Consider the following 26499-nt stretch of genomic DNA (forward strand, 5'->3'; position numbering starts at 1 on the left):
TCATAGATTACAATTTAATGCAGATTCTGTTCTATACAATAACACAGTAATATAAATTTTTTATACAATACTAATTTCTCTATACACGGGGTCATGAATGTACAATACTGTTTACACACATAGAGTATTAACACAAATACGATTACATGTAGTCTATCTCTTTACAGTAGCTCACGTCATCACAATGCATGGCTCTCGTTCTGTCCGGCAGATGATTTTGACCAAAAAGGAGAAGAAAAAAAAATATCTCTTTGACTAAAACCCAAATCTGACACTTCAATATTTACATCCCTGAAAAATGTACATGAACACACAAGAATGATTGACTTCTGTTTGGTTCACCATTAGTGTAAAAGGTGTGAGAGTATGACAGCCCAAAAGCCTGAGGTGGTTTCCAAGCCTTGAGGAGTTTGTACAAAGTTTGATGTGTTCTCTACCTACGGAGTGACATAAATCTTTACTTACAGTAACACACGCAATAGAATAGCTGATTGAGGGCTGGTTTTGGCATTTCATGTCCAGCACGTTCGTAAATGTGAGCCCTGAGGAAATTGAGAAACACAGGTACAGTGTAAATACGTCAAGGACTCAGTGCTGTAGATGGCAAAGGCCCATCCGTCTCAAAGTTCAGTCCAAATCGAGAGTTTCCAATGGAACAGTGTGTGATTTTCTCCTATTTCGGCAGTTCTTGACCTGCCGTGACTACAGAGATAATATTGCCCTTTGATTTCCACTGAAAAGCTGAAGTGGTGTACAGTGGTCTGTCATTTATGGTCCACACGGTTAAAACGCAATTAGCCGGCCACGTAATTAAAGTCAACCCCAGCGCCACTGCTGTTCAGCCTCGTTGCTTGACTGCGTTATCTCGATGGTAAATAGAAAACTAACAAGAGTGAGTTCACATTCTTTTTGTTCACATCTCGGGGGGGTCAATGCTTTGCTCATTTCAGGACACACACACAAACAACAATATCACTCACTCTGGATCATATCGCCAATGCGGCTTTCAGAACTGGTTTAGAAAAAAAAAGTCATGCCTTTTAAATTACTTCTGTTCTACTCTGCTGTAAATTATATTAAACATCCTTTTATTTTTCCTTTTTTTTTCCCTCTCACCAGTTTGCTGGTAATTTCACAATGTAAACTTCTGAATGTTTGCATTTACTGACCGTAATGTTGCACTAATGTGAAGTCTCACCCCTACTCTGTAAACATACAACAGGACTTTCAGCACCACACACATATTTCATGAACTCAATTAAGGCATGAAAAGAAGAGGGAGGGGAAAAAAAAGGTAGACCTCAAAATTTCTTCTCACTGAGAATACATGTGCAGGTAGATATTACAGATGTTTGTGTGCTTTTTAATGACGAAGCGCAGACCAGTGTACAGTGTGCAGTGTGTGTATGTGTGTGTAAGTGTTGTGGTTCTGTCTGTGCACATGCTTGGAAGAGCAGTTTTCAACTGATCCCTTATGCTCTATTTCGGGACATTTTCAGGTGTGGTGTCACCAAAATGCTGCCATGGCGATAGTTAAACGTGATCAACTAGCTTACATTGGGAGTGCAGAAAAGTGGCTCTTGTTTCGACCCTATGACTCCGGGCTCATCTGCCCGTGGTCTTGGGCTCTGTCCTTTGTAAACTAATGGCTTCTCACACACATGCAAGGGTATACACACCATTCATCAACAGACAATGGCATACAATCCCTCCAATTCCAAACACATGTGACACGTGTGCACATACTGAAGACCAGCCTCATTCCCGTACTGCCTCGCTGAGGCATCGATCAGTGCCGTCGCTGGCCTCCACTCGGGGCTTGCGACTCTTCCTCTGGCCACCCCCTTCTACCCAGGAGTTATGAATAACCGTCCCCCCAATGGGAGCTGGGTCCACCTGCAGAAGGGACACGACCCTTTTCTTGACTCGTGTTTTCAGGGCCCGGCGCAGCTTCTGCCTTGTGAAAGCGTAGAGCAGAGGATGAAAGATTGTTGTTCCATAAGCCATCGCCAAGAAGCAAAGACGGATCCGCACCAAACCGTCGCTGGGGCCCATACACAGGATCAGAATGTTGACCGCGGACAATGGTGCCCAGCAGCCCATGAAGGTGGATATGATGATTAGAGACATTTTAAGGACACGACGCTGGCGCTCTCGCCGGTCCCTGTGTCTACGAACGGCCCGTCTCAAGGCAATGATCGCCGAAACCGAGGCCTGGACACCCATGGAGGAAGCCGGTAGGGGGGACGTGGCGTGGGTCTGCATGGATCCTGACGCGGGAGTCGGAGAAGCAGGGGTGGCAGGTGTGGTGGCGATGGGGGTGGTGGCTGCCGTACTGACCGTAGTGACCGTAGCGCCACTATCGGATATCCCCTGGGGCATGGAGGAGAGTGGCGGTGGGGATGTCGGCGTCGGGGTGGGAGACGGGATGAGGGGAGGATGAGAGAGATTCTGGTTCTGATTGGAGGACACAACCTCCGTTGGCAAGGTGAGGTCTTTCTTCTTTGTTCTCCTGCAGCGGATCCTGCAGGTAGAGTCCTTTGTACGGTTACTCCTCATCATGTGGGAACCTATTCGAATGTTGAGCGCCTGTAGGATGCGGGAGTAGGTGAACAGCATGACTACCACAGCAATGAAGAAGCAGGGCACTTGTAGTAACAAGTGGTAATACATCGCCATTCCTGTGTAGTAGCCTTGCCCACCGATGCACAGCAGTGTTCTGTTCTGCCATATCGGAGAAAGGTGGTGTGAGGGGGAGGACGGGTGACTTGAGGGTAAAACAGAAGGTGCAAAAGAAGAAAAAGATGTTGTGGGTCCCGTAATGGCCTCAAAATCATTGTTCAGGCCCCCTTGCTCTTCATCCTCACCGTCCTCGGCTCTTGAGGAGAAGAAGTCACCTTCAAGGAAAGGCAAGAAGAAGACGGCCAGTGAGACAGCCCAGACTGCTGCTAGGAGCAGTCCAGCACGGCGAGGGTTCAGGAGGCGACTGGCCGGACGCACAGAGATGTCGTAGCGGTCCAAACTGATCACCAGGACATTTACAGCTGTGGCCACACTAGTGAACGTGACGCAGGCTTCGTGGAAGCAGCACAAGGTGGCCAAGCTCCCCACACCGCTTCCATTGGCTGGCAGCAAGATGACAGCCACCGTCAGCGGCAGACACAGAACACACACCAGTATGTCCAGAACGTGGAGGTTGACGGTGACCAGGTTACTGACAGAATCCACCAGGTTGGACTGGGCGCAGTACAGCACAAGTACAGTCAAGTTGCTGCTGAAGCCCAGCACCAGCTCTAAGATCAGCACTGTGGTCAAAGACACCTGGAAGCCAAGAGGATATGGGGCGCTCCAGTCCTCCTCCACCCCACCCCCACCCTGTCCATCCAGGAGGCCTACCCCCTGACCATCGCTGGTCTCCGGGAGGTCACGATAGCCTTCGGTCTCCATTGGGGCCACAGCTCTCCTTCACGCATAGCAACAGCTGCTACCACACCAATTCATCGTCATTGATGAAGATTGGGGGGAGGACGGGGGTAAGGGTGGTCTTCTGTGAAAACAAGAAGAAAACAGAAAAAGAAGAGGTGTTAAATTGTGCCGTATTTCCGGCTCGAGTCAAACAAGTGGAGAGGATCTCTGAGGTGGCGTAGTGAGGTGAAAGCGATCGTATTGGGTGATTGGAGTCACGGGGAGCAATCAAGCTGTTTTTGAGGACCTGTGATTCAGGAGCAGAGGCTGCAATTGGGGCAGCAAGGAAGGATCTCTCGGCAACAATGACTACCAATCATTGGGCAGTGCGAGAGATCTTCAGGTGCCCTACGTGAAATGATAAATTTTTTGCTTGGTTGGTCTAAAAATATATATTGTTTAACTTCAGTGTATCTATGTTGATATATCTAGTGCATGCCAACAATGTATAGTGAAAGGCAGATTCGATGAAATACTCTTCCATTAGAATGTAGAATTAAACTGTGTAAACACCCGTTGCACATTTGTGAGCAAATTGAGACAAGATCATATTTTTTTCACTATAAATCAGGAGTGGGCAAACTTTTTGATTGGTGGGCCACAATGGGTTCTAAAATTTGACAGCAGATGGATGGAGAGTTTTGAAGAAAAAAAATACATTTAATTTTAAATAAAAGTGAACAAAAGCATTGCAACAATATGTCTTTGAAAAACCACAGTATTTAGAAAATAAAATATTAACAAGGTTTATTCATTTAATTTTTTTCAAGTTCGACAGGCCGATTTAAAACGTTTACGGGCCGCAAGTGGCCCCCGGGCTGTATTTTGCCCACGCCTGCTATAAATACTTGATGTGACGTTTTTGTTCAGTGACATGCCGAGATTTTTTTCCAAAAATTTCAAAATGTTTCCCTTGGCTCACTAAAGGTTGAGAAACAGAGAGCCTTGATTTGAGCGCATTAGCAGGGGATCATTGAGCAGTTAATAGATTCACAAAAACACACAAGTTTGAAATTGTCTTCCAATTGTGTGCTGAACACAATGTAACATTCCGCTGAGGCTGAGTAGGCGGCTGCTTGATTATGCAATATACCGTACATGAAATGGGTCACAAAGTGTGTGTGTGGTCCACACATTGAACACACAGCAACACTTGCCTACTACCTGGCAACCTTCAGTCGGATCCCACACACGGCTCAGCCCGTGATGAGAATGAAAGCTGATTCAAACCCCGGATATGCCGATCGAAAACTCTCATTGTGTGAAGGCCCATGTTATTCTGATTCTTTATTATTATTATTGTGTGAAGGCGGAGGGGCATTCAATTTACATTCATGTAATTCCTTTCACATAATTCAGGTCATTCAATTTACATTCATGCATTCCCATTTTACAGTTTTCACCCAAAATTCTCCGTTCATTTCCAATGGCAAAAAATTGGGAATGCGTTTACTCCTCCAATTTTCGTCCATCAACGCCGAGAACATCGTTTCACCCCCACACTGATATAAAAGGTACCCAGCCGTATGGGTCTCTTTGCAAATTTTCAACCAAATTTTCCACTAATATTCCCCATTCATTTTGAAGGATTCTATTACGATTACTGGCATTATTTTAAACACATGCAGGACAGAATGTCGATAATTAAAGTTAGCAGGTGCATATTTACTAAATATTTTAAACATTGATGAAACAAGAAGCATTTATCAAATGAAACTAGAAGCACGGGTCACAAGAATGACTGGGATTGTAGGCCTGATGTTTACTGATTTATGATATTCTCATATGTACTTAGTTGAAATGTGTGAACTTTATTGAAATTCTCAGTAGTGAGAATAGATTTGCGCACATAGCACTTCCATGACCTGCACTCACACTCACAGCACTTCATGGACAAATATGACGAAGCACATTCTCCACATTGGCTGTAGTGATGCAAACATACCAAATTGGGCACCGGAGGACTCACACAGACGCTATCAAAAGAAAAACACATTCCGAAAGACATAACAATTGGAGATCGGAGCACATGCACATACGCATACACCCCCACAGACATATGCATACACCTGCACCTACACACGCACATACACATACACACGCACACATGCACATCAACAAGATTACAGAAGAATGCCAGCGGAGCGAGAGACGGAGGGACGGCCCGCCGGAGAAGGCCAGCCTTGGCGTGCCAGTCTACGGGACCAGACGGGAATCGACCATCATCAACTATCCAGACGATGACTAACCTGGGGAAGACCTTCCCTTGGACGTGGACCCGTGCCGTGGGAGGGAGCGAGGACGACCGATTCAACCTACATTACCCTTGACATAAAAACTCCTATAAAAACTGAAGCTGGGCTGAAAGATGGCACGCATTTTTCGACTGTGCTCGCCCGAGTGCAGTTTTCTCGTGAGATTAAGAAAAAGCTGCCCAGATATCTGTCTTTGTACTATTTCCTGAACTCCAGAAATTGAAGAAACTAAATATCGGAACTCTAATCAGTTGTTGTCTTTATTTGACCCTTTTCTTCTTGAGCTAAAAAAAACGAACACGCATTGGAGTAAGTTTGGCTTTTAAAGGTTGATAACTAACTACTTCTCATTTCCACGGTGACCCAACTCCAACAATTTCTAATGGCAATAATTTGGGAATGCGTTTACTCCTCCAATTTTCATCCAGCAACGCCGGGACCATCGTTTAACCCCCACACTGATATAAAAGGTACCCAGCCGTATGGGTCTCTTTCCAAATTTTCAACCAGATTTTCCACTAATATTCCCCATTCATTTCTAATGGCAATAATTTGGGAATGCGTTTACTTCTCCAATTTTCATCCAGCAACGCAGAGAACATCGTTTCACCCCCCACACTGATATAAAAGGTACCCAGCCGTATGGGTCTCTTTCCAAATTTTCAACCAGATTTTCCACCAAAATTCCCCATTCACGAACGAAGTGACGTCACGAGACCGGAAGTGACGTATTTTGACCGGAAGCGACGTCACAAAACCGGAAGTGACGTGTTTTGACCGGAAGTGACGTCACGAAACCGGAAGTGACGTCACGAGACCGGAGGTGACATCACGAAGCCGGAAGTGATGTCACGGAACCGGAAGTGACGTATTTGGCCGGAAGTGACGTCACAAAACCGGAAGTGGTGTATTTTGACCGGAAGTGACGTCACGAAACCGGAAGTGACGTATTTGGTCGGAAGTCACATCACGAAACCGGAAGTGACGTATTTGACCGGAAGTGACGTCACGAAACCGGAAGTGGCGTATTTTGGCCGGAAGTGACGTCGCGACACCGGAAGTGACGTATTTTGACCGGAAGTGACGCCACAAAACCGGAGGTGACGTGTTTTGACCGGAAGTGACGTCACGAAGCCGGAAGTGACGTCACGAAACCGGAAGTGACGGCACGAAACAGGAAGTGACGTCACGGAACCAGAAGTGACGTCACGAAACCGGAAGTGACGTCACGAAACCGGAATTGGCGTATTTTGCCCGGAAGTGACGTCACGAAACCGGAAGTGACGTCACAAAGCCAGAAGTGACGTCACGAAACCAGAAGTGACGTATTTTGACCGGAAGTGACGTCACGAAACCGGAAGTGGAGTATTTTGACCGGAAGTGACGCCACGAAGCCGGAAGTGGCGTATTTTGACCGGAAGTGACGTCACGAAACCGGAACCAGTTTTCATATTATTAGCTTTGATTTAATATCATTCAACTTTATTCACGTTGATTTAATTGAATGATATATTCAATTCCATTAATCACTGCCTTTCCCCATTTTCATTCGATGTCATTCACTATAATTCAACATTATTCAATATTTTTCAACAGTATTCAATATTTTTCAACATTATTCAATATTTTTTTCTATATCATTCATGATGATTCAATATAATTCACTATTGTTCCCTGTCATTCAAATCATTCAATTTCATTCACTATGATTCAAATTCATTCAACCTCATTCAATATTTCAGAGTCATTCAATATCATTCAAAAACATTCAGTGTCATTCAAAATCAATCAATGTCATTCAGTCTCATTCAAAATCATTCCACAAAAAAGATTCCAGCCTTTCCGCCTTCACACGCAATTTCTCCAGGAATTGCATTTTCTAGTTTTAAATACTGTCCAATACCACCAGCAGAAGAAAACTGTCAGCCCCCTTCAAAGAAGGTAGCAGGTTCGCTGCGAGACTGTGTGGTGAATGTCAACATCGCAGACACCCGACCGAGGGCGGCAGCAGTTAATGGTTCTCACAGGGGGACGTAATGAAGACGAATGGATCAATGATCCACAGACAGTGCCACATAAACAACCCTATCAGAAAAAGAGCAGCTCTTCACCCCCCCAATTCCCCCCCACCGCCTTCACTTTCCTGCGTCCCTCACATCCCATCTTGCTATGCGTCCAATTTGGTTTACTGGAAGAGACAGACTGTTTGGCATAAAGGATGGTATTCATGCAGGCTGAATGCTGGGAGTGAAGAAAATACCATTAAGACCACCTGTCATAAAGAGACCCTCCAGCATGATAAAAATCCTTTAACACAGACTCTATAAAATTCAGTGAATCGTTTCAACAGGAATGAATACATTTCAAAGTGAATGCACCTTTTTTTATACATACATTTGAGCTGGCTCGCTATAAGTTAGAAAATAATCGAGTATAACATTCACTCACTTAATATATTGCTTGTATATGTGTTATATATAATATAATATATGTGTTACTTGTTATGTTACTATAAAAGTGGAAGTCAAACTCCCCCCAAAAAATCTAGTCCACTTGTCGAAACGCAGCATTCTGATTAATATTGCGTTTGTGGAATATCCGTTAAGCAGCAAAATCCACCCGTTTTTAGCCATCTCGGGGCGGCCATTTTGTCACTGTCGTCAACTGAAAATGACATAAAAGTTGGACAGGGCTCAGCTCACGACCAATCATCGCTCAGCTTCAGAAAACTGGTGAGCACGGATTTTGCTGTGTAACTCATATTCCACAAATACAATAATAATCAGAATAGAGTTAGACTTGTGAAGGCACATAGAACATATTATTGACATGACTGCCCCTTTAAGATATAATGTGATGATGTCAGCTTTATTTTTTTTGGGGTAAAACCATAAATTTGGAAATACATGGATAGCCATAATAACTTGAATTATATATATATATTTTAATCTTTTTTTGTAAAATGTATTTTATTGATATCATTTTGGCATTTTATTTGATTTTAGAACATTAATACTTACATTTTAGCTTGAATATAGACTTTAGGATTCACAGGGGCGTTGTTTGATGGTAAATCACTTTATGCCCCACAACTTTAATGCTGCAAATTGAAATTACAGTCCTGCATTAAGGGCTCTTAGAAGTGGCATAAACTCTACGCTTGATGGTGGTCAAATGCATTGACTTAGCACTTATTGGTTTGGGCTGAGAGTGCCTTTTGGCCACACTTGACGTGCCTTTGCTCGGTAAATGAAGAGTTGCTGGTGCGTTGTTGAGCCTTGCCCCGGTTTTTACCTTTTCTCGGGCACAATTGCTGTTCTCACCCGATTGTGTGCCCTTTTCTCTTAGTTTTATTTCGCACCTTTCCCTCCCATTTCTCAAGTGGGGGGGACCTGCGTGCATAAGGGGGGGACTCCGAGTGTAACAGTGGTCCATCTTAAACCACTAATGGGTTCCACGGGGTTTGCAGTGTTGCTGGAACATCAATTTAAAGCATCATCAATCTGACAAACTTGGGCAAGAGCGCGTGCAAACACACTCTGTATCGTCCTCTCATAGGTACCTGCAATCTCATTTGAAGTGATGCCTTGTGCCGGCCAACACTTGTGACTGTTGTTAATTTAGTGTGACACGGGGTCATGATATCATTTATTGTAAGAGCAAAAGAGAGCAAGTTGTTTTTTTTTTCTTTTTAGCCTGGATGGTTTTGTATCAGAACATGTATCCAGAAACATCCTGGAGACTTTACATTCATCTAACAACAGGAACGGTTTGCATGTATTTAGAATCGGTGACTCAACGCAGAAATGTTTTCAACCATCGCAGACGTTCCATCCACGATTTGCTGCCTTTTTAGACTTCTGATAGAGGATCTTCAAATGATTTGTAATAATAAAAATAAAAAAAAAACACAGCTGCTCGAGAATCATGTAAGTCCTACACAAGAGTATTCATCCCTTTCTGCTAATATTCGCTCATACAGTTAATGGTCATTTATGTTGGACGCAACTTTGGGCGATTACAAGGATGCACTTCCACTTGTCAATTACAAGGATGACATACATACTGTAGATTCAGATCGTTCTTGCTGTCAAGAAAAACATTCATCCATCATGAGAATTAAGACTGATATTTGCCCATTTTCTTTCTATACTGTATAATTTTGTTGTTTAGGGTCCAGGGTTATTATAGTTGTGGAATTTTAATTATAGTTCGTTTTTATTTAGTTTTTAGTGTTTTTATTATTATTATTTTATTAGTTTTAATTAGAGTCCAGGGCAGCTTTGTTAGGTTTTTTTTTGTTTTCATTTTAAACAATTAAGTTTTAGGATTAGTTTTAGTCTTTTCAAAAATGTGTTTTACTTTGGTGCAAGATTAAAAAAAAACGGCCAAGGTAAGTATGAAAATCCAACAAAAATATTATTTCAAAACATTTTTATAATACAATTTTTATTTTGTTTGTTTTCGTAACTAAAATAACCTTGTGAGGGTCACAGGGACATGGAGCCAACCGCGACACTGTCAATGATTCCTACTTCAAAATGTTTAACTTTAAAAGCAAAGTTAAACGCTCAGTTTCACTTTAACCGCCAGAAAAACACAAAGGAAAATCTCTGCACCCAAACTCATAAAAAAAAAAAGCACTGAAAGACCACAGATCTTGACACCAAGCTAAACATGTAAGCAACCACTCTCTAAGGAGTCAGCAAAGTTAATCGGATCAAACAAAAGCATAATTTATCCCACGTTTTCATTAGTAAACTTCTCCTAAGCTATCATCTCACGCCGCTCCCACTTACAGCATAACTGATTTGTTTGAACAGTTCATGACTGCAAATGGACAACCTCTTTGGTAATCGTGACACAATGTCCTTAAGAAGAAGGTTATGCATGGCATTCTGCAGTCGTATCGAGCATCAGGCCGTCATCAAGTCCTCATTAGATGCCGTTCGTGCTTGCAAGGGGTTAATAGAAAACTGTTGAAATGAGCAAGCAAAGAAGCTTTCAACAAGTGTAATTGATGCCATTCTCTGACTAAGTGCAACAATGACAATGCCGGTTTTGTGATAACGTGTGATGAGCTGGGAAGAGACTCCAAGGGACACAGACAAAAGAAAATGTCAAAGCCCTCACTGGAAGTAGATGTGGATCTAACCTGTAAGGTTGGAAAGTACAGTAAAATATTCTTGCAGGGGCTGCGAGGGCGGGAAAACTCTTGTGCACCATTTACTTTGATCAACCTTTTTTCTGAATTCAAATGAAATTTTTAGAGAGCTCAACTTACAGATACAGTAGCATAGTAGGTCTAAATGTTGACAAAAAAAAAAAGAAGACAGAGGTTTTCATAATTTTTTTTCCCAATATTAATGTAAACCACAGTGTCAGAACAGTTTGAACACTACCACTGAGCTTAAATTTGGGAAATTGGGGGAAAATATTTAAAATGATTTAAAAAAAATACATATATATATATAAAAATAATTCAACTAAAATTGATTGCACAAAAAAGATCCTTTTTTTTTTTTTTTTTTTTTTAAAGATGCTTATCCTGTTGAGGGTGCGGACAACATTCATACTCTCTTACACTGTACTCATGTTGCCTGCACCGAAAAGTATGCATAAACATAAATAAAAAAATGAATAAATAAATGTTTGAAAACAAACAATTCTTAAAGATTGAACAGGATTAAAAATATTTCTAAGCCACTTTAACATTATGCAAAGTTGGAACATTTAATTCAGTGATTCTTTCACGTACCACTAGAGGGAGCGTTACCACTCGTGGTACCACATTTTAAGAATCACTGTTATAGGTGACTACTACTACTGCAAGCCGGAACGGCTGAGTGAGAAATGAGAGTCACTGTGCTTTAGAAGTGTACATGTAGACTAACGTTGATTTTAACGATCCTCAAAATGGAAAGAATGCTCTTTGGTATCCTTGCTACATCCAATCTGCCGCCTGAGCTTGTGGACTATGAATAGTCGCTCCCTGGGCCCTACTGACAGGCTCATTATTGGTGTCAGCTTGTTCATAGCTGTCAACGTCTACCTCATACTGTCCTCATGCAAACCTCCACATGCAGCATGTGCTGTGTGCGCACGAGCCAATCACACACACACTGTTTGTTTTTTTTTTCTTTTTTTGTGACTGCGACTTGTTTCTTGCCAGAGACATAATTGCTTCTGCACAACTGAAGGCAAAATGGAGCCGTTTTTTTTGTTCTTGGCACAGTGAACAAGAGGAACCATCCATGTTGACAACTACGCATGGCAAGTGAGCAAACATTTGTGTTGTGAAGCAAAACAAAACGGAGTGCACCAGTGCAACTCGTAGATACGCTATGGATTCAGTCTCAACTATTTTGCTGTCTGACTGACATGATATCAGCAATGGGAAATTCAGGCTATTTATATTTGGGCATAAGTCTGAAAATGTTTTAAAAGGGCCTCTTTCGTTCTTCTGGGTGGTTTGCATCCAGCTAAATTGATTGTGTGCTCTTGCGTACATGAATGCATTAAAAGTTTCCTCAGATGAAGAGAGAATGTGTACACGTACAAATCTTCAAAGTGCTTTGCCAGTCTTGGTCCCGGGGGATCCGAGCCTGCATGTTAGATGTTTCTGTTTAGACAGAAATTAAAGGGTCCGCAGCAAGCTCCTCCGATGCCCGCTGAGGACCTAATTATTCAATCAAGAGCGTAGGAGTAATAAGTGTGATGAAAGGTCAAAATTAAAACAGGTTCATCAAAGCAATCAACAAGCGGTTGATAATCAGGTTATCAACACATCCACAACTTTGGTCTTTTGTTGTGTTGACTTGGGTATTTCTAAAAGGAAATTGTCGTTGCCTTTTTTCTTTTTCTTTTTTTTTCCACATAAGAGTGAATGATCAGCTACATGCTGCTTTTTTTTTTTTTAATCCATTGAGGACAAAACACCATGTTTTATTCAGAGCAATTGTTTTGTTGTTGGGCAGCACGGTGCGTTAGTGGTTGGCATGTCTCACTTAAGTTTTTGACAGAGATCAGATCTCGGCTTCTGTCTGGAGTGTGCACATTTGCCGAGTGCTTGTGGTACTCCAACTCCTCCCATGTCCCCCAAAACATGCGTGTTAGGTTCACTGACAGAGCCCTGCAACCCCGCTTATTGCTCCAAACTCAATTAGGATGGGCTCCAGGTCTCCCGTAACCATGAACAGGAGAAGCGATATAGAAAACAGATGGATGCATGGTTTTATTATTTAGTACATGGTTTAAGGACGATACAGTGGCCCAGTTTCGCAAATGAACTCAAGTCTCAATGAAATGAAGACTCAGAAGTCGTGAAATCATTAACTGTGTGATGACAGTTCAAACTCCAAGAATTGTTTGAATTTTAGTGTCAATAAAAAGCAAAAAAAACATGTTTTACATATCAGAATGCATGAAAAAATAGTCCAAAGAGACACATTGTGGTGACATCCACTCCACTATTGACGGAAAAGCGATCCATCTGAGATGAAACGTCCACTTCCCAACCTGCTTGCAACACTTGCCAATCTTTTGAAGGCGTGCTGCCCGTCATGCCGCTTGTGTACCGGCGAATCAACCCACTGCTCCCCAGCTCTGATTTGGAACCTCCCCTAAGTCCTGACGAGAGTATATCGCACTCCATGGTGATGCATGCAGCTTATCTCCTTGAGGTGACATTACAATATGTCATTTACACTTTGTGGTAAAAGGGTCCCGTTACCATTTTCCTTACATTTTTTTTCCTGCGGAAGTGCATATTCAACTCATGGAAAATACTCAGCATTCAAAATGAAATCCTGGTTGCAGCCAATGATGGGGATAATTGTCACATCGTCAGCGCGCCAACCGACTACAGGCTCTCCAAAATGGAAGGCATTGTGGCTGTGTAATACGGTTTACTGAGGCTCGAGAAACGTGTCATCTGTTCCTTCTATTATGGATTTTTCATTGTTAAACTGTGAAATGTCACCACAAATGGGGAAGCGAGGAGAAAGCTTTGATTCTGCGTGACACCAGAAGTTGACATTAAGGCTAGATGGGAACGCAAAGCGCTAACAAAGAAAGGGAAGGAAGCCAACGGGATGATAGTGCATGCAGCACGCCGACTCACGGCTGTCTTAGGGATTCCCGATGTCCGCAGTGAGACAATCGATCAAGGCCTTCATTATCTCACTCAAGTGTTCTCGCAGCGCAAACGGCGCGCAGCCAGCAGGTGCGCAGCTGCATCCCTGACAGGGCCCAAGTGTGCTGATTGCTACGGCTCCAATGCGATGGCAATTCTACCTTCAACACCGCAGCATATCCAGCAGTTCATATTTATTTTCTTTTTCACTCAATCATTGAACTAAAGACAGAGCGATTACATAGCGATAGTGATTACACAACTGCAAATTCTATGCAGTATGTTCCAAATGTCAAATAACAATCCACTAACTTAACACATCAACAGAAGCTGTGGTTTATGAGGAATATTGAGCCCTATGAAGACTGCCCGGCAACAGGTGACTGCACAAACATTTGAGGTGACAAGGAAAATAAATATGAGCTTATAATATGTGGGGTGGGCTAAGGACAGGCTCACTTGCTAATGGTCTCACTTAAAAATAAATACCTAAATTTTGCTTTTGATTTATACACCTAGAAACTGTCAAATATGACAGAAATGCACAATATTTTATAGGGTATTTTCAACACTGGTTGTGTATTTGGATTTAAAAAAATGTTTGAGCACCAACCACTAAATGAAGTCAGTATTTGCGCGTGTAGAATCTGTCCTCAAATGCTTTAACCAGCATCAATAATGATTAAAGAAATAAATAGTACCGAATGACAAACGACAAAATTAATTCAATTAAAAAACAACCAATACATGTTACCAGTAAATACAGCAATTCACAAAAAATGATTTTCTATATTTGAAATTTGTGCGTGATCACCTGTAAGCAGGCAGAATAAAAAAGAAAAGAAAGAAGAAGGAGGTACTGAAGAAAGTGATTGCCTCGATGAACCTTGGCAAGGATGTTGACTCAATCATAATTGCTCCACAGACCAATGCAAAAATATTCTCAATATGCCAGGATGACGCACTCTGCTGTTTGCATGACAAAGTCGAGGCTGATGACATCTTGCCCATTTTGTGAACAACAATGAATAAGGATGATGACAAGTCCTTGGTTCATTTCCTTCAGTGGCAGAAGTTAATTTGATTATAAGTTTTAAGTTCAATGGAAAACTTTTCAGCCATGGCTGTAAAACAATTCAAATCAAAAGCAGAAAGTGTGGCGCCACAATTTCATGACATTCTGAAACCTCTGCGCCGACTCGTTCATTTGCGCACGTCAGGACTGTCGTCTCAGGACAAGTAAGAAAGAAAAAACAGCACCATCTGCTGGATAAGGTGGGGCACTGACCCTCCTGTCCCTAAAAATAAAGTTGCTTCAGGTTGTTTACATCTATGTTGACACTTTAGGACAAAAAAAAAATCAGAGAGAGAGATGTGTAGTTTTCCTTGCCGACTGAGTTCACGGCCTCCATTTTTTTCCCCGCGAATAAAACAATGTTGACTCCATGTGATCTCCAGCAACAGCATGCTCCCAGTCTCAGATTTTCAAATCGTACTCGTGCAAAGCGGTTTCTCGCCGCCACCCACACCGCACACCCACAGGCGCCCACACGGCTCCCTGCACATGCTCCCCGCCAGCACGCCGGCTGCGGAGGCGACACAAGACGGATCGCTATACGAGGTGCACGACACGCTGTGTGTTTAAGAAACTGCTGAATCTCATCGGCACGTGGGAGGAGTTTCGAAGCGCAGCGAACGGAAGTGGAGATACAAATTGGAGGTGAGGTGCATAGAATGGATGATGGATGGAGGGTCGTGAGGGGTGTGCAGATGGATGCATTGTTGTGTGATCGCCAGAGGGGAATGTTTGCTCCCTGCTTGGCACCTCCATCCATCTCCCTTTTGAAACGCCCCAGTTGGGCCACCTTGCACCCGATTCCTTTTTTACACTATCCGTCTAATACTTACACAAGCCTGCATTTCTGCTTGTTGCACGCCACTATTCAGCGAGGGAAGACCACAGTGACCCTGATCGCAGAATATTATGATTAAAGGATCAATTACAGTTTCAGATACACGTCTTGACTCGCCCATATTCGTGACAAAAGGATGCAGCCGGAATATTTGGAATGGGGTACCCTAACCACTAAATGCTACATTCAGCATGCACTTAATGCAGCTTCCCCACTTGGTAAAACATTTAAAAAAGAATGATGTCCTCCTCTTGACAACATGACAAATTGATTTTACTCCTCCGCATTTAAAGCTTGAACTCAGCTCATTGATAATCACATGTTTTTGGCATCTTGTCTTCCAATCAGCCAAAGGCAGATTTTTTGGGGGGCTTGCCAGTTTGCTGCCGTCCCTTGACTTTAACACCGAAATGTTGGACCAACTTGGCAACATTCATCTGCGTAGGTTTGAGAGTACAAAAAGAAACTGGTGGTGGGTGAGATTAGCGGTTAGCCTCGTTAGCTTTGACTATTCCGAACAGTGCTATTCGTAGAAGAATCATACGAGCAGTGCCAGTAGCATTGGAGCAAGGAATGAGGGAAGCGGCACAAAGTGGATGCTCCCAAATACTATCTAATAGATTATATTTTGCTGCATATCGGATTAAATTGGTTGACGTAAAATATTTATTAATTAATCTCTAAATTAAACAATGAAGTAATTTTAAAGTGCAAATACTTTTAAGTCTAGATTAAAAACAATGTGTTCCTCCATGTTTATGATTGACGTTCATAGTTTCCTTTTGCAGAAATTTTTCTTGTGCTGTAACTTCTATCTTTTTTTTTTTTTTTAGCAATTTCTTAAATTTTAAAGTTTATATCTGTACTTTGTTTTTGAGTGTTTATGCATTAAAATATCTCCATTTTCTGTTCACTACTCACCTTTTTTATGTAGTTAAATAAGTCTTAAATGACTGATTCATATTCATGTTCATAATAATTATTGCCGGTGAACTTACATTTCCAGTTGTCACTTCCTCGTTGCTCTCTCCTCCCATCCGTCCTCTTTCCTACAATTCAACATGGGTGGAGCAATTATTATTTGTCACTTAGAATTATTTAGACTATTATTTTTATTATCATATATCGATGCAAACCAAAAGTTATTCTTACTTTACAATGTGAATTCAGGCATGAAGTTCACTCTAAAACTCGCTTCATCTTTACATAAACAGCCGGGAGCGCCACATGCATAGCAGATTAATTGACCAGCTATTATTAGTCGTACGCTACGAGCTGGGCCGAATGCGGAGCTAACTAATTGTTCACGCTGATGAAAACTCATTTCTTTTTAAAAAGTTCTTTTCCTCCCCCATCTGCAAGCAAGATGCGCATCAAATATACATAACACTGGACGCGAATAGTGGCAGGTTCAAGATGGTTGTATGGAAAACACGGAACTGATTTCAGTCGTAACAATATTCAAGTGGAACAGTTGATTTATGATCCTTATACAAGTAATTAATTCCATTCACATTCTAGTCCTCATGCTGCTTTTGGTGGGCAAAATCGCCACTCTTTGCTACGCCGATGCTAAAAGAAGACTCGTGCCACTGCTAACATGCTCGCAGTGAAAACATGGACTGAGTTTCTATTAAAAACGTTTCCGATATATGATGAAGTGGAATGAATTGGATAATGAGACTCGACCAGCAGGCTACCTCACACTAGGAAGTAAAACCAGAGATTACATGAATGAATAATGATAGACTCGGGTAACATTTATTTAATTTCATTTTCCAGATGCTTTATATTGAAGGCTTTGTTTTTTTTAATGATTTATTTGGAAAGAAAAATGAATAATTGCAACCAAATAATTTAGGGCGGGGTGGCTTGAGCCTGGCCTGTGATATCCCATTTGAAAATAAGCAAATGTCAATTAGGAGGACAGTCCTAACTCACTGCATTAAGGCCGACGAAAAACGGAGCCGTCCCGCCACATTATATCCTGAAACTCTGACAGGATCTACACTAACATCAATAAAGAAGCAATAGAAATTTGGTTAATTATCACAGCCGGTAATCCATACAGTGAGCTATGTGTAAAGAAAACGTCGGCCTCAAGGCAGCCAGCCCACAGGGTGTGAGGCATCATTACCACTTGGCAGCTTGTTCGATGGATTTCATTTAGTTCTGCCGTTCGTTAGCGGCGGCGCCACGCACGCTATATGCGGCAATGACGTCCCTAGCCTGCAATTTTGCCATTACACGTGCCGCCCATCAATAAGCTCTCATCAAAGCTGCCGTGCAATCACACTTCTTTTAGACTGAAGGAAATCAAGATAAAAGGGCAAAGATGCCGAAATCAGAGTCGGTGCGAGCATCCCGAAGCCGACGATGGCCGTGATGATGATGATGACACTTACTTAGACAATAAGACCATGATCAAGAGGAAGCGTGCGTTATACATCTCTCATGCTGGCAACAACGCCTACATTCCTTCTGCTCACTTAAGGAATAGATTGCGGGCTGGCCCGTCAGTGTTGCATTTCACCGCCATTTTACTCGCGGACGTGTACGCGGTGCAAATGCACAATGGAACTCGGTTGAGCTGTGCCGTTGTGAATAAGTAGAGAAGTCTTGGCGCGAGGTCATCTGTCACTTTGACGCTGCTCTCGGGCTATTTGTGTGATAACAAGCCTCCACACTGCTCTTTTCTAAGGCCTCAAAAAACTTGCGTGCACTGGACGACTGCGTTGTAAAAGTCGCACTCGGCCAGGTGGCGATGTGTGAACAATTCTATTACGGGTGTTATGTGGTTGATATAGAAAGCCGACACACTCCTGTTCAAATGCCACGTTTGGGCCTATTAAAAAAATGAGAACAATATAAATCAATTTAAAACTTTTTTTTTTTGGGAAAGGGAATCAAATCAAACAATTGAAATACAGAGGTTGCCAAATTGTTGCATCCTCTTCTAACTGGGATGTGGCAGAGTTCAGAATTAATCAATCACTTTCTAACTTGTGTTTAGAGAGTCCCAGCACACACCTACCATCATTTAATGGGCTTCTGATTAAACCGAAATACATTTCAGCTCGACTAGCTGGCTTTTTCTGACATTTGTTTTGCTTTCCTTGCAGCTGCTTCGGCTATGTACAAGTTATATGTCACATTAATGGTAAATTATTTTTTTTAAATGGCTTATTGTGGTCACATTTTTTTATATCGCAATTAAACAAGGATGTGGATGTGTAATTTTTTTAAACCGCTATATTAAATTCAGTCGAAAACAAAAGCATTTCATGATGAAAATATTACTCTATTAAATAGTAGCGTACTAAACCAAACCAGTATTAGCACAAGCATGTGTCTTCAAACTTTTGAATGATTCTCTTTTGTGTTCAAGGACCACATTTGATTTTCAAAATGGATAGATGGGCCACGCAATTTGTAGTGGAGGAAAGTGTGGGAAATGGTGAATATCGATAATACAACATTCCATTTTTTTTTACTGCCTGTAATGAAACAAATGATAAATTCTGAATTTCAGTGGAAAAAAACTAAGTTAATGAAGCAAATATTACAGGTACGACATACCCGTAAATATTTTGCCCACCCATGATCTAACAACAGAAATGCCAAAATGTTTTAGCAATGCCCTAATGGTCATATACTGTGTAACTATTTGATATCGATATTCTCCCAATTGCAGCTAAGAACACCCCCAAAGCCGGTCATTTTAAAACAATTCATAGAGCGTTTCACTTTTGCCCATCTGTTTATTAGTTAGCAGGCTGCTTTCTGATTCATGGAAGTTGAGAAACTGGCTGGGGTGCCATTATGTTTCTGGTGGGCGGATGGTTCCACCGTAATGAGTCACATGATCGAAAGCACATTTTCCAGAGCTTTCTTAGCATGATTTTTACCAAATTGTTATTGGGTCTGCCTTCTCGTGCACCACCCTTGCAATGTTTAGAGAAAATGTGTTGCATCTGTTTTTGTGTTCTATTTATTTAACAGTGAAATTGTCAGTGTGATTTTAAAAAATATATTCAAGATGATAATAATAATAATAAGTTCAATAAATTGCATGCCGTTGTTATATTTATGAATCTGTCGGGCTGCTCCTCACTAAAATTCAATCACATAACACCAGCTACGCCACAACTTAGACCTGCTTTTGCCTAATTGCAGCCACCAAATGATCAGGTAATTCTAAATTAATTAGCGTTGAAAGAGAAGATGAACTGGAATGTAAAAAAAACTAAAAACACATGAGGCAGTAATTGATAGTTTTCCAATTTCAGAAAGCAAAACTCACCAGTTTGTTGCAAAAACAGACAAATCTTTTGGTTTGATTCAAAAACCAATAGCACGATGAACGTTAACCGTTGCATCGGGATGAGTCATTTAATTTTTTTCTGAACAAAAACTAATTTGCAATTTTGTCTAAAGGTTTCTCAGTGCACGACTGAAGAATCTTGTCATAAACTGTTGCTGCCTCCACTTTCTTTTTTACGCTTGCTTCAACATTGCGCTCTTCATGTTCACACTCTTTGAGCTCTTTTTCTTAGATTGTGATCCATACTTGACTGCACTGTCCACCAACGTCCAATACCCGCAGCATTCGCTATTTCTGCATCTAATATGGATTTTTGGAGCTGTTATATTTAGGCATGATGTTATGTAACGCCGCTAAGAATATGCAGGAAGGAGGAGAAGAACAGGAGGTCAGAAAACGGAACGACAAGAAAAGGAGTGACAACAAAGGAGTGTGTTGAACTGATGAGGCAGGTTCAAATGATTAAGCTGTTTCGCGCAACGAGGCAATTAGCACTCAATTACTTCCATTTATCTGCTGCAGAAAGGACATTGCCGGGCAAGAGGTGAGCACATCCTGCAGGTGTTTCTACCGCTGTCACTTCATGACAGACGGAGATTTAAGAAGAAGGGGGAACAGAGCATAACACAGATTCATTTCTTAGATGAAAAGATGAGATTATTATCGATAAATGCTACAAAAACGTCGTAATGGTAGCAATTCTATCAGAATAAGCGCGAGATAGCTTCAGATGAGAATCTCATTGAAACTTTGCTAGAGTGGGTTTTGGAAAAATGGAGAAACAAGTGATGGAATGAGATATTATGCAAAGTAAAATTGTCTTCCAATAGAACAAGAAAATGAGACTTTTGAAAGCAATTCAACCTCAAACCACCCCAGTCTTAAAACATTATACTACCTACACCAATATTTCTTATTTTAAGACAAATCTAATCGTAAATCATGCGGCACATTCTGAGTGGCCCGATTATTAGTTTACCGCAATTATAAAAATAAAATTAAATAAAAAAAAAAATCTTAAAAAAACAAAACGCTGATAATCATTCATTATGTTCCCCATGAAAAAACGGAAATTTGGAAAACGTACAAAATCTAAAAAGAAAATGATTGTGCAAATACGCAGTCGCTGAACCGCAACTATTTGCCATCGAGAATTTCTGTAACGTTCGATTTCCTGAACGGCCGGTGTATTTCCAGCAAGTCCATGGCATCACGGCTGTCAGCCTTGAACTACGAATGCATTGATTTGAGTATACAACTCACAATATGTGCACTACTATTATAAGTATATAAGAGTCACCACGGACGGTCCATCCATCATTTTGTGTCGTAATTCGTTGTCATGAGGACCATGGCTGACCTACAGCCCATCCCAGCTGACTCAGGTCAAATCGTCAGCCCGTTGCAGGGCACGTATAAACACGAGCCTTCAGACTTTTTTTTTTTTGAACATTTCGATGCCTAAATGAGCTGAATGCATGTCGGATGTGGGTGGAAGCCATGCAAGGAGCCAAGATTCAAACCAAGAGCCCCTCAGATTCGCGAACACGACCCACTGGGCTGCTCATTTTTTCTATCAGTGTTTGAAAAACTAAGCCCATCATGACAAACAAAAATATCTTTTAAAGCAAGGAACAGCGATAACAATAAGCAGTACGCAAAAGAAATCAGTCATTGTGTACTCACATAATGCATAATTAGATTTTGTGTGAAAATCACTCCTGATTTTGGAAAAGAAGCCCATTACTAACAGCCTTGAAGAAAAAAATATATAATCATGGTAAAATCTCGTATGATTGTCTTCAGACAACAATTCGATGTTGACTCAGAGTAGCAGTATAAAAGGATGACTTTTTTTGGGGTAAGTAAATGTGTCACCGTGATGAAACATTGTTTCTGCTCACGGTCAGTTTCCATCTCAAGAAAGTGTCAAAAGTAAAAATACACTTTGCTCTTCTGAAATGCAATTTGTCAAGAACACATGCAGCTGCCCTGTGTGCAGCAAATCGCTCATGCTCTGTCCATAAAGTGTTCATACGTGTGCATTGTAGTCCGTAAAGCACACTTTCCTTGCTCTTGATAGTCAATTTCAGCCAGCTCACCTCGCTGTGCTGGTCTGATTTATCGCTCTGCCTCCTCTATATATTGCCTCTTCGGGTGTCTGTTTTTTTTTTTTTTTTCTTTTTTCTTTTTACAAGCATCCACCTGTTATTGTCCCACTGCGCTGAGAACTCTTTCACCTTCTCATTTGCACACACAGGCACTCTTCAGTGAGCCATGCTGTTTACTAAACAGGTGATAAAGTGCTGTTAATTTGACATTGCAAACCCAGCGGAGAGGTGGACTTTTTGGATTTTGTTTGTTTTGCACCAGGAAGCTTGATTGTGTTTGCAAGGAAGCTATAGTTGTTGTTTTCTTGTTCAGTTTGTTGAAACTAAAAGGCTATTTACATAAAGTAATTTCCATCCTTCCATGCACTTTTTTATTTTTGATTGTTTGGGCCACGGGTGAGTCGTGATGGAAAAACCATCATTCAGACCAGTCCGCAACCCTTCGGCAAATTTGACAACACCCAGCCACCATCAGTTCACGTTGGCGGTTCGAATTCAGGCTTGGGATAATCCATATGGTGTTTACAATTTTCGCGGGTTTTCAAAGTCTCATTCCAGAAAATATTCATGCTAGGTTTATTTTAGACTATTAATTGTCCTCAGTTATGAACATAAGTGTGAATGCGTGTTTGTCTATATATGATGGATGGACAGTTAATGTTCATATACGTGCACAGTCTTTTGGTGCACTATTACAGTTGTTATTCATTTTATCCAGTACTTGTATAAAAAGTAATCGGCATGTGAAACTTTTCAAAACCCTAAGAGGAAAACAGATCCTTACACAACACACATTGTAGCACAGTCTAGGTAAGGGGTGGGCAGACTTTTTGATTGGCGGGCCACAATGGGTTTGAAAATTTGACAGAGGTGCCGGACCAGGAGCAGAAGGATGAAGTGTTTTGGTAACCTCACCTCATCGGAGAAAAAAAATACATTTAATTTTAAATGAAAGTGAACAAAATAATTACAACAATATATTTGTCTTTGAAAAACCACAGTATTTAGAAAATAAAACATTAACAAGGTTTATCCATTTAATTTTTTTTCAAGTTCGGCGGGCCGGATTAAAACGTTTAACGAGCCGCATGTGGCCCCCGGGCCAAAGTTTGCCCACGCCTGGTCTAAGGGGACTTTTCCTCCTCCAGGAAATTGGAATGATTTTACACATTCATTGCAGTGCTTTTGGAGAGCCCCTTTAATTCGCTGTCATTTACAAAATCTTCCACTTTGGTACTGGCTTTCATATGTTTGTATTTTCAGGATCCAATTAAACAACATTGTTCTTTTCAAAAAATGGCCCCTAATCCGAAAAATTTAAATCCCAGCCAATTAGATGAAATGCTCCAAGAGTGTCTTTTCCGGTGAAGTAAAACCTAAATTGATTCCAATGCAGACGGGAGGCTTTATGAGGACTCCTTTCTATGACAAAGGAGCAGCTCTTACATAAATCTTGCACACTAGGGACGCCCCTTTAATCGGCTCAGCAAGAGTCTGGCCATCCACTCGGCAATGTCATGCGTGGAAGGTAGTAAAGGCGCACAAGTAGACACATCATATCGCTTTGCTCATTGCTGGGAGAGTAAATATGACAGCCGGCCTCAACGGCGATGCAGCGTCTGGCTGCCGAGTGACTGGTGGTGGAATATTTCCCTCATAAGCAGCATCAAAGCGTCTCTATAAATAAATACATGCACACAACACAAACTCTCAATGACCCACATGCAATGCAAATACATCAGCAGCGAGCTGATGGGAAAAACTTTCTAATCATTTTTGGAGTCAAGAAATATACAAACATGCAGCACAGGTCACTTCACTTGACATTTGATCAATGGATATTCGAATCACTCTGATTTCCGAAAAAGTTCAATTAGTGGTGACCGGTTTTTTGAGACGAGGTAGTTTCTTAATGAACCAGAACAAGAAAATGAAGGTGGAGCAATTAAAAAACAACAAAGAGAAGATTGTGGTGACTTGTAATTCTGCCATTGTTATTGGCCACATTAACATTAGCCACATGGACATTTATATTTTTAAGAATTATTACTCATATCATACTTTTTTTTAAATTTTTTTAGAACATTTAATTTCTGAAATAATGTCAATTTATAAAATGGAGGTTGCATTTAATAAATGGCTAACGACTTCAAAGGGGGAGGACACTTTATGTCACATTTGTTAAAATTGTCAGTATGACCTAAAATTACAGTAGATGAGTCAAATCAATAGTGGGAAAAAAAATATTGCTTTCTGGCCCTCTTTAGTGGCTTTATAATTAAAACAAACAAAAAAAAAAAGTCAGAGACAGGAGGCGAGATGACGTGTCCGGCATTCCTCGCTTGTCTCATAGCAGGCACACCCCCACCCGTAGTTTTTCCTCCGATGCGGTGTTTTTTTTTTTTTGTCTAATCATGAACTGGTCCTGACCAGTTTAACAAATATGACTAAAATAGTTTTTTCCCCACCTCTATACACTCAATAAATCCATCTAATTTGATTCAATGCAAAAGGTACATTTCTGCTTCAACAATAATGGCCAGTTTGGATTGACACTTGAAATTATCTATAATATTATTCTGCTTGTCATAAAATGTGCGCTTGTCCACCAATGCAAACTCCATCCATGCATTTTCTATCCCAATTATATGCTAACCACTAGTTCACTGTGCTACAAACTACAACTGTTTTTCTAAGCAATTTTTAGGATTATGTATGCAATGTCGTTGAATGTGCAGGTGTGCAGTGAGTGTCTACGAAAATAGTGAGAGGATGCGGGAAAAAAAAGGTCTTGATCGAGAAAAAAATACAACGAATGTAAAGTTGAAGAGAGGCTCGGTGAGGTCAACCTTTGTGCAGTGACAGCTGACAAAATCGCAACCTGCGGTCCTGGCTTGGCGGTGTTGCAATCAGCGATTGCGTGACACTTGCTACGTATGTGGCTAATTGGGACCTTGAGCAGACGCGTCATCCTAATGAGATGAGATGCTACTTTGCACCAGCTTCCGTCGGGCTGAAAATCCACCATGCCGGTGCCACCGTGCACACGTGGGCCAATTTCGGCAATCTCGTCAACACGATGTGACACACCGGTGGCGTGCTTTTTGAAATCACGTCACAACTGTATCGCATTTCAAATTCAAATGCGCCAATTAGGAATCCTACAGCCGAACGATGCCGTTTGCAACCCAGAAGGTGAAGGCCATTAAATGCAATTTGTGGGAGACGATGCAGTTGCAGACATTATTTGGGGAAGTGAAGCATGTGGCCCCCAAAATGAGCATGACATGAATCGTGGCCCGTCCATGTGACTGGAGCCCATCAACAACAACCACCGCCACTGCATGCCCCTGCAAAATAAGACACTCGCACACTTCAGATTACAAAGTGCATGTTTGCTTTTGGACTATTCTTCTACGGCAGAAAGACACGCTCTCAACTGGAATTAGGACAATTATTTCATGGTCCCTATTTTTTGCCTTCAGCCACCCTGTCATTTCGAAGATACTCTTCAACATTTTCCTTTTGCATTCGTCCCCCCCCCAAAAAAAATCCTTCATGTATTGCCTTTCCTTCTCGATTTGTCTTTGAATTTTTAATGATTTTATACTAACAGGTCAACTCACCAGTGTGAAGCGTGGGAACTCCGTTTACATCCTACTGCAGGGTTCCGTCTCCGCTACTGGACCGGGTTCCACTCCGGTGCTCTCCAGGACAGCCGGCTGACAGCCCCAAAACGTGACCAGAATATTTCGCCTCCCTTTTGTCATAAATATTATATAGGGAGAAGGTGGCGGCGGCGGGGGGAACTTCCACCCCTGCAGCACACAGGTATCACCTCGCCGTCTCAGCGTTTAATTTCCACGCTCTGTACTCCACTTCTCCACTGCGCCGCAGCACACTTTCCACCGCATCCCGCACACGGACCGGTCGAACGCATCTGCTCCCGAGCAGTGTCTCCGATACGTTGATCTGCAGGAGGATGGAGGGAGGAGAGGGAAGGAGGGAGGGAGGGTGGAGGATGTTTGTTGGAAGGGGGAGGAGCCGGGGATGCGGGAGCTCAGGGATGAGGGACAGGAGTGTGCGCACGAGACAGGGAGAGAGGCAGAGATGCTTTTCACAAGGACGACCTGAGATTCCTCAAGGGTGAGCACTCTCAATTCAAGCAGATTTGCCAAATATGTGCACCCCCGCATTCCCCTTCACACACACAAAAAGAGGATTGGACAACATCGGCATGGAGGAGGATGCCGAGCACCTCAAAGTGTAGGGAAGCCATATTTTTGAGACGGCAGTG

At 41.8% G+C, this 26499-nt stretch overlaps 1 protein-coding gene across 2 annotated transcripts; it reads right to left on the reverse strand.

The window, feature by feature from the left end:
* On the reverse strand, positions 1–26244 carry LOC148327375 (G protein-coupled receptor 22). 2 transcript variants are annotated; one of them, XM_088309783.1, is made up of 3 exons: positions 25829–26244; positions 16766–16816; positions 1–3547 (listed from the first exon to the last, which is right to left on the reverse strand). In XM_088309783.1, exon 3 carries the CDS (start codon positions 3445–3447, stop codon positions 1759–1761), a length of 1689 nt encoding a protein of 562 aa, XP_088165909.1. In that variant the 5' UTR covers positions 3448–3547; positions 16766–16816; positions 25829–26244; the 3' UTR covers positions 1–1758. The 2 variants fall into 2 exon arrangements, with proteins under 2 accessions (XP_088165909.1, XP_088165908.1); XM_088309782.1 differs by lacking the exon at positions 16766–16816.
* Between the last annotated feature and the right edge of the window lie 255 nt (positions 26245–26499).

This window comes from Idiotropiscis lumnitzeri, chromosome 11 (assembly GCF_059441095.1).
Source record: "Idiotropiscis lumnitzeri isolate Australia: NSW breed Sydney's pygmy pipehorse chromosome 11, RoL_Ilum_1.0, whole genome shotgun sequence".
Lineage (NCBI taxonomy): Eukaryota > Metazoa > Chordata > Actinopteri > Syngnathiformes > Syngnathidae > Idiotropiscis > Idiotropiscis lumnitzeri.

What these genes read in the sequence shown, in the direction of transcription:
- LOC148327375 (XM_088309782.1), bottom strand. Translation starts at nt 3,447, where the DNA reads ATGGAGACCGAAGGCTATCGTGACCTCCCGGAGACCAGCGATGGTCAG.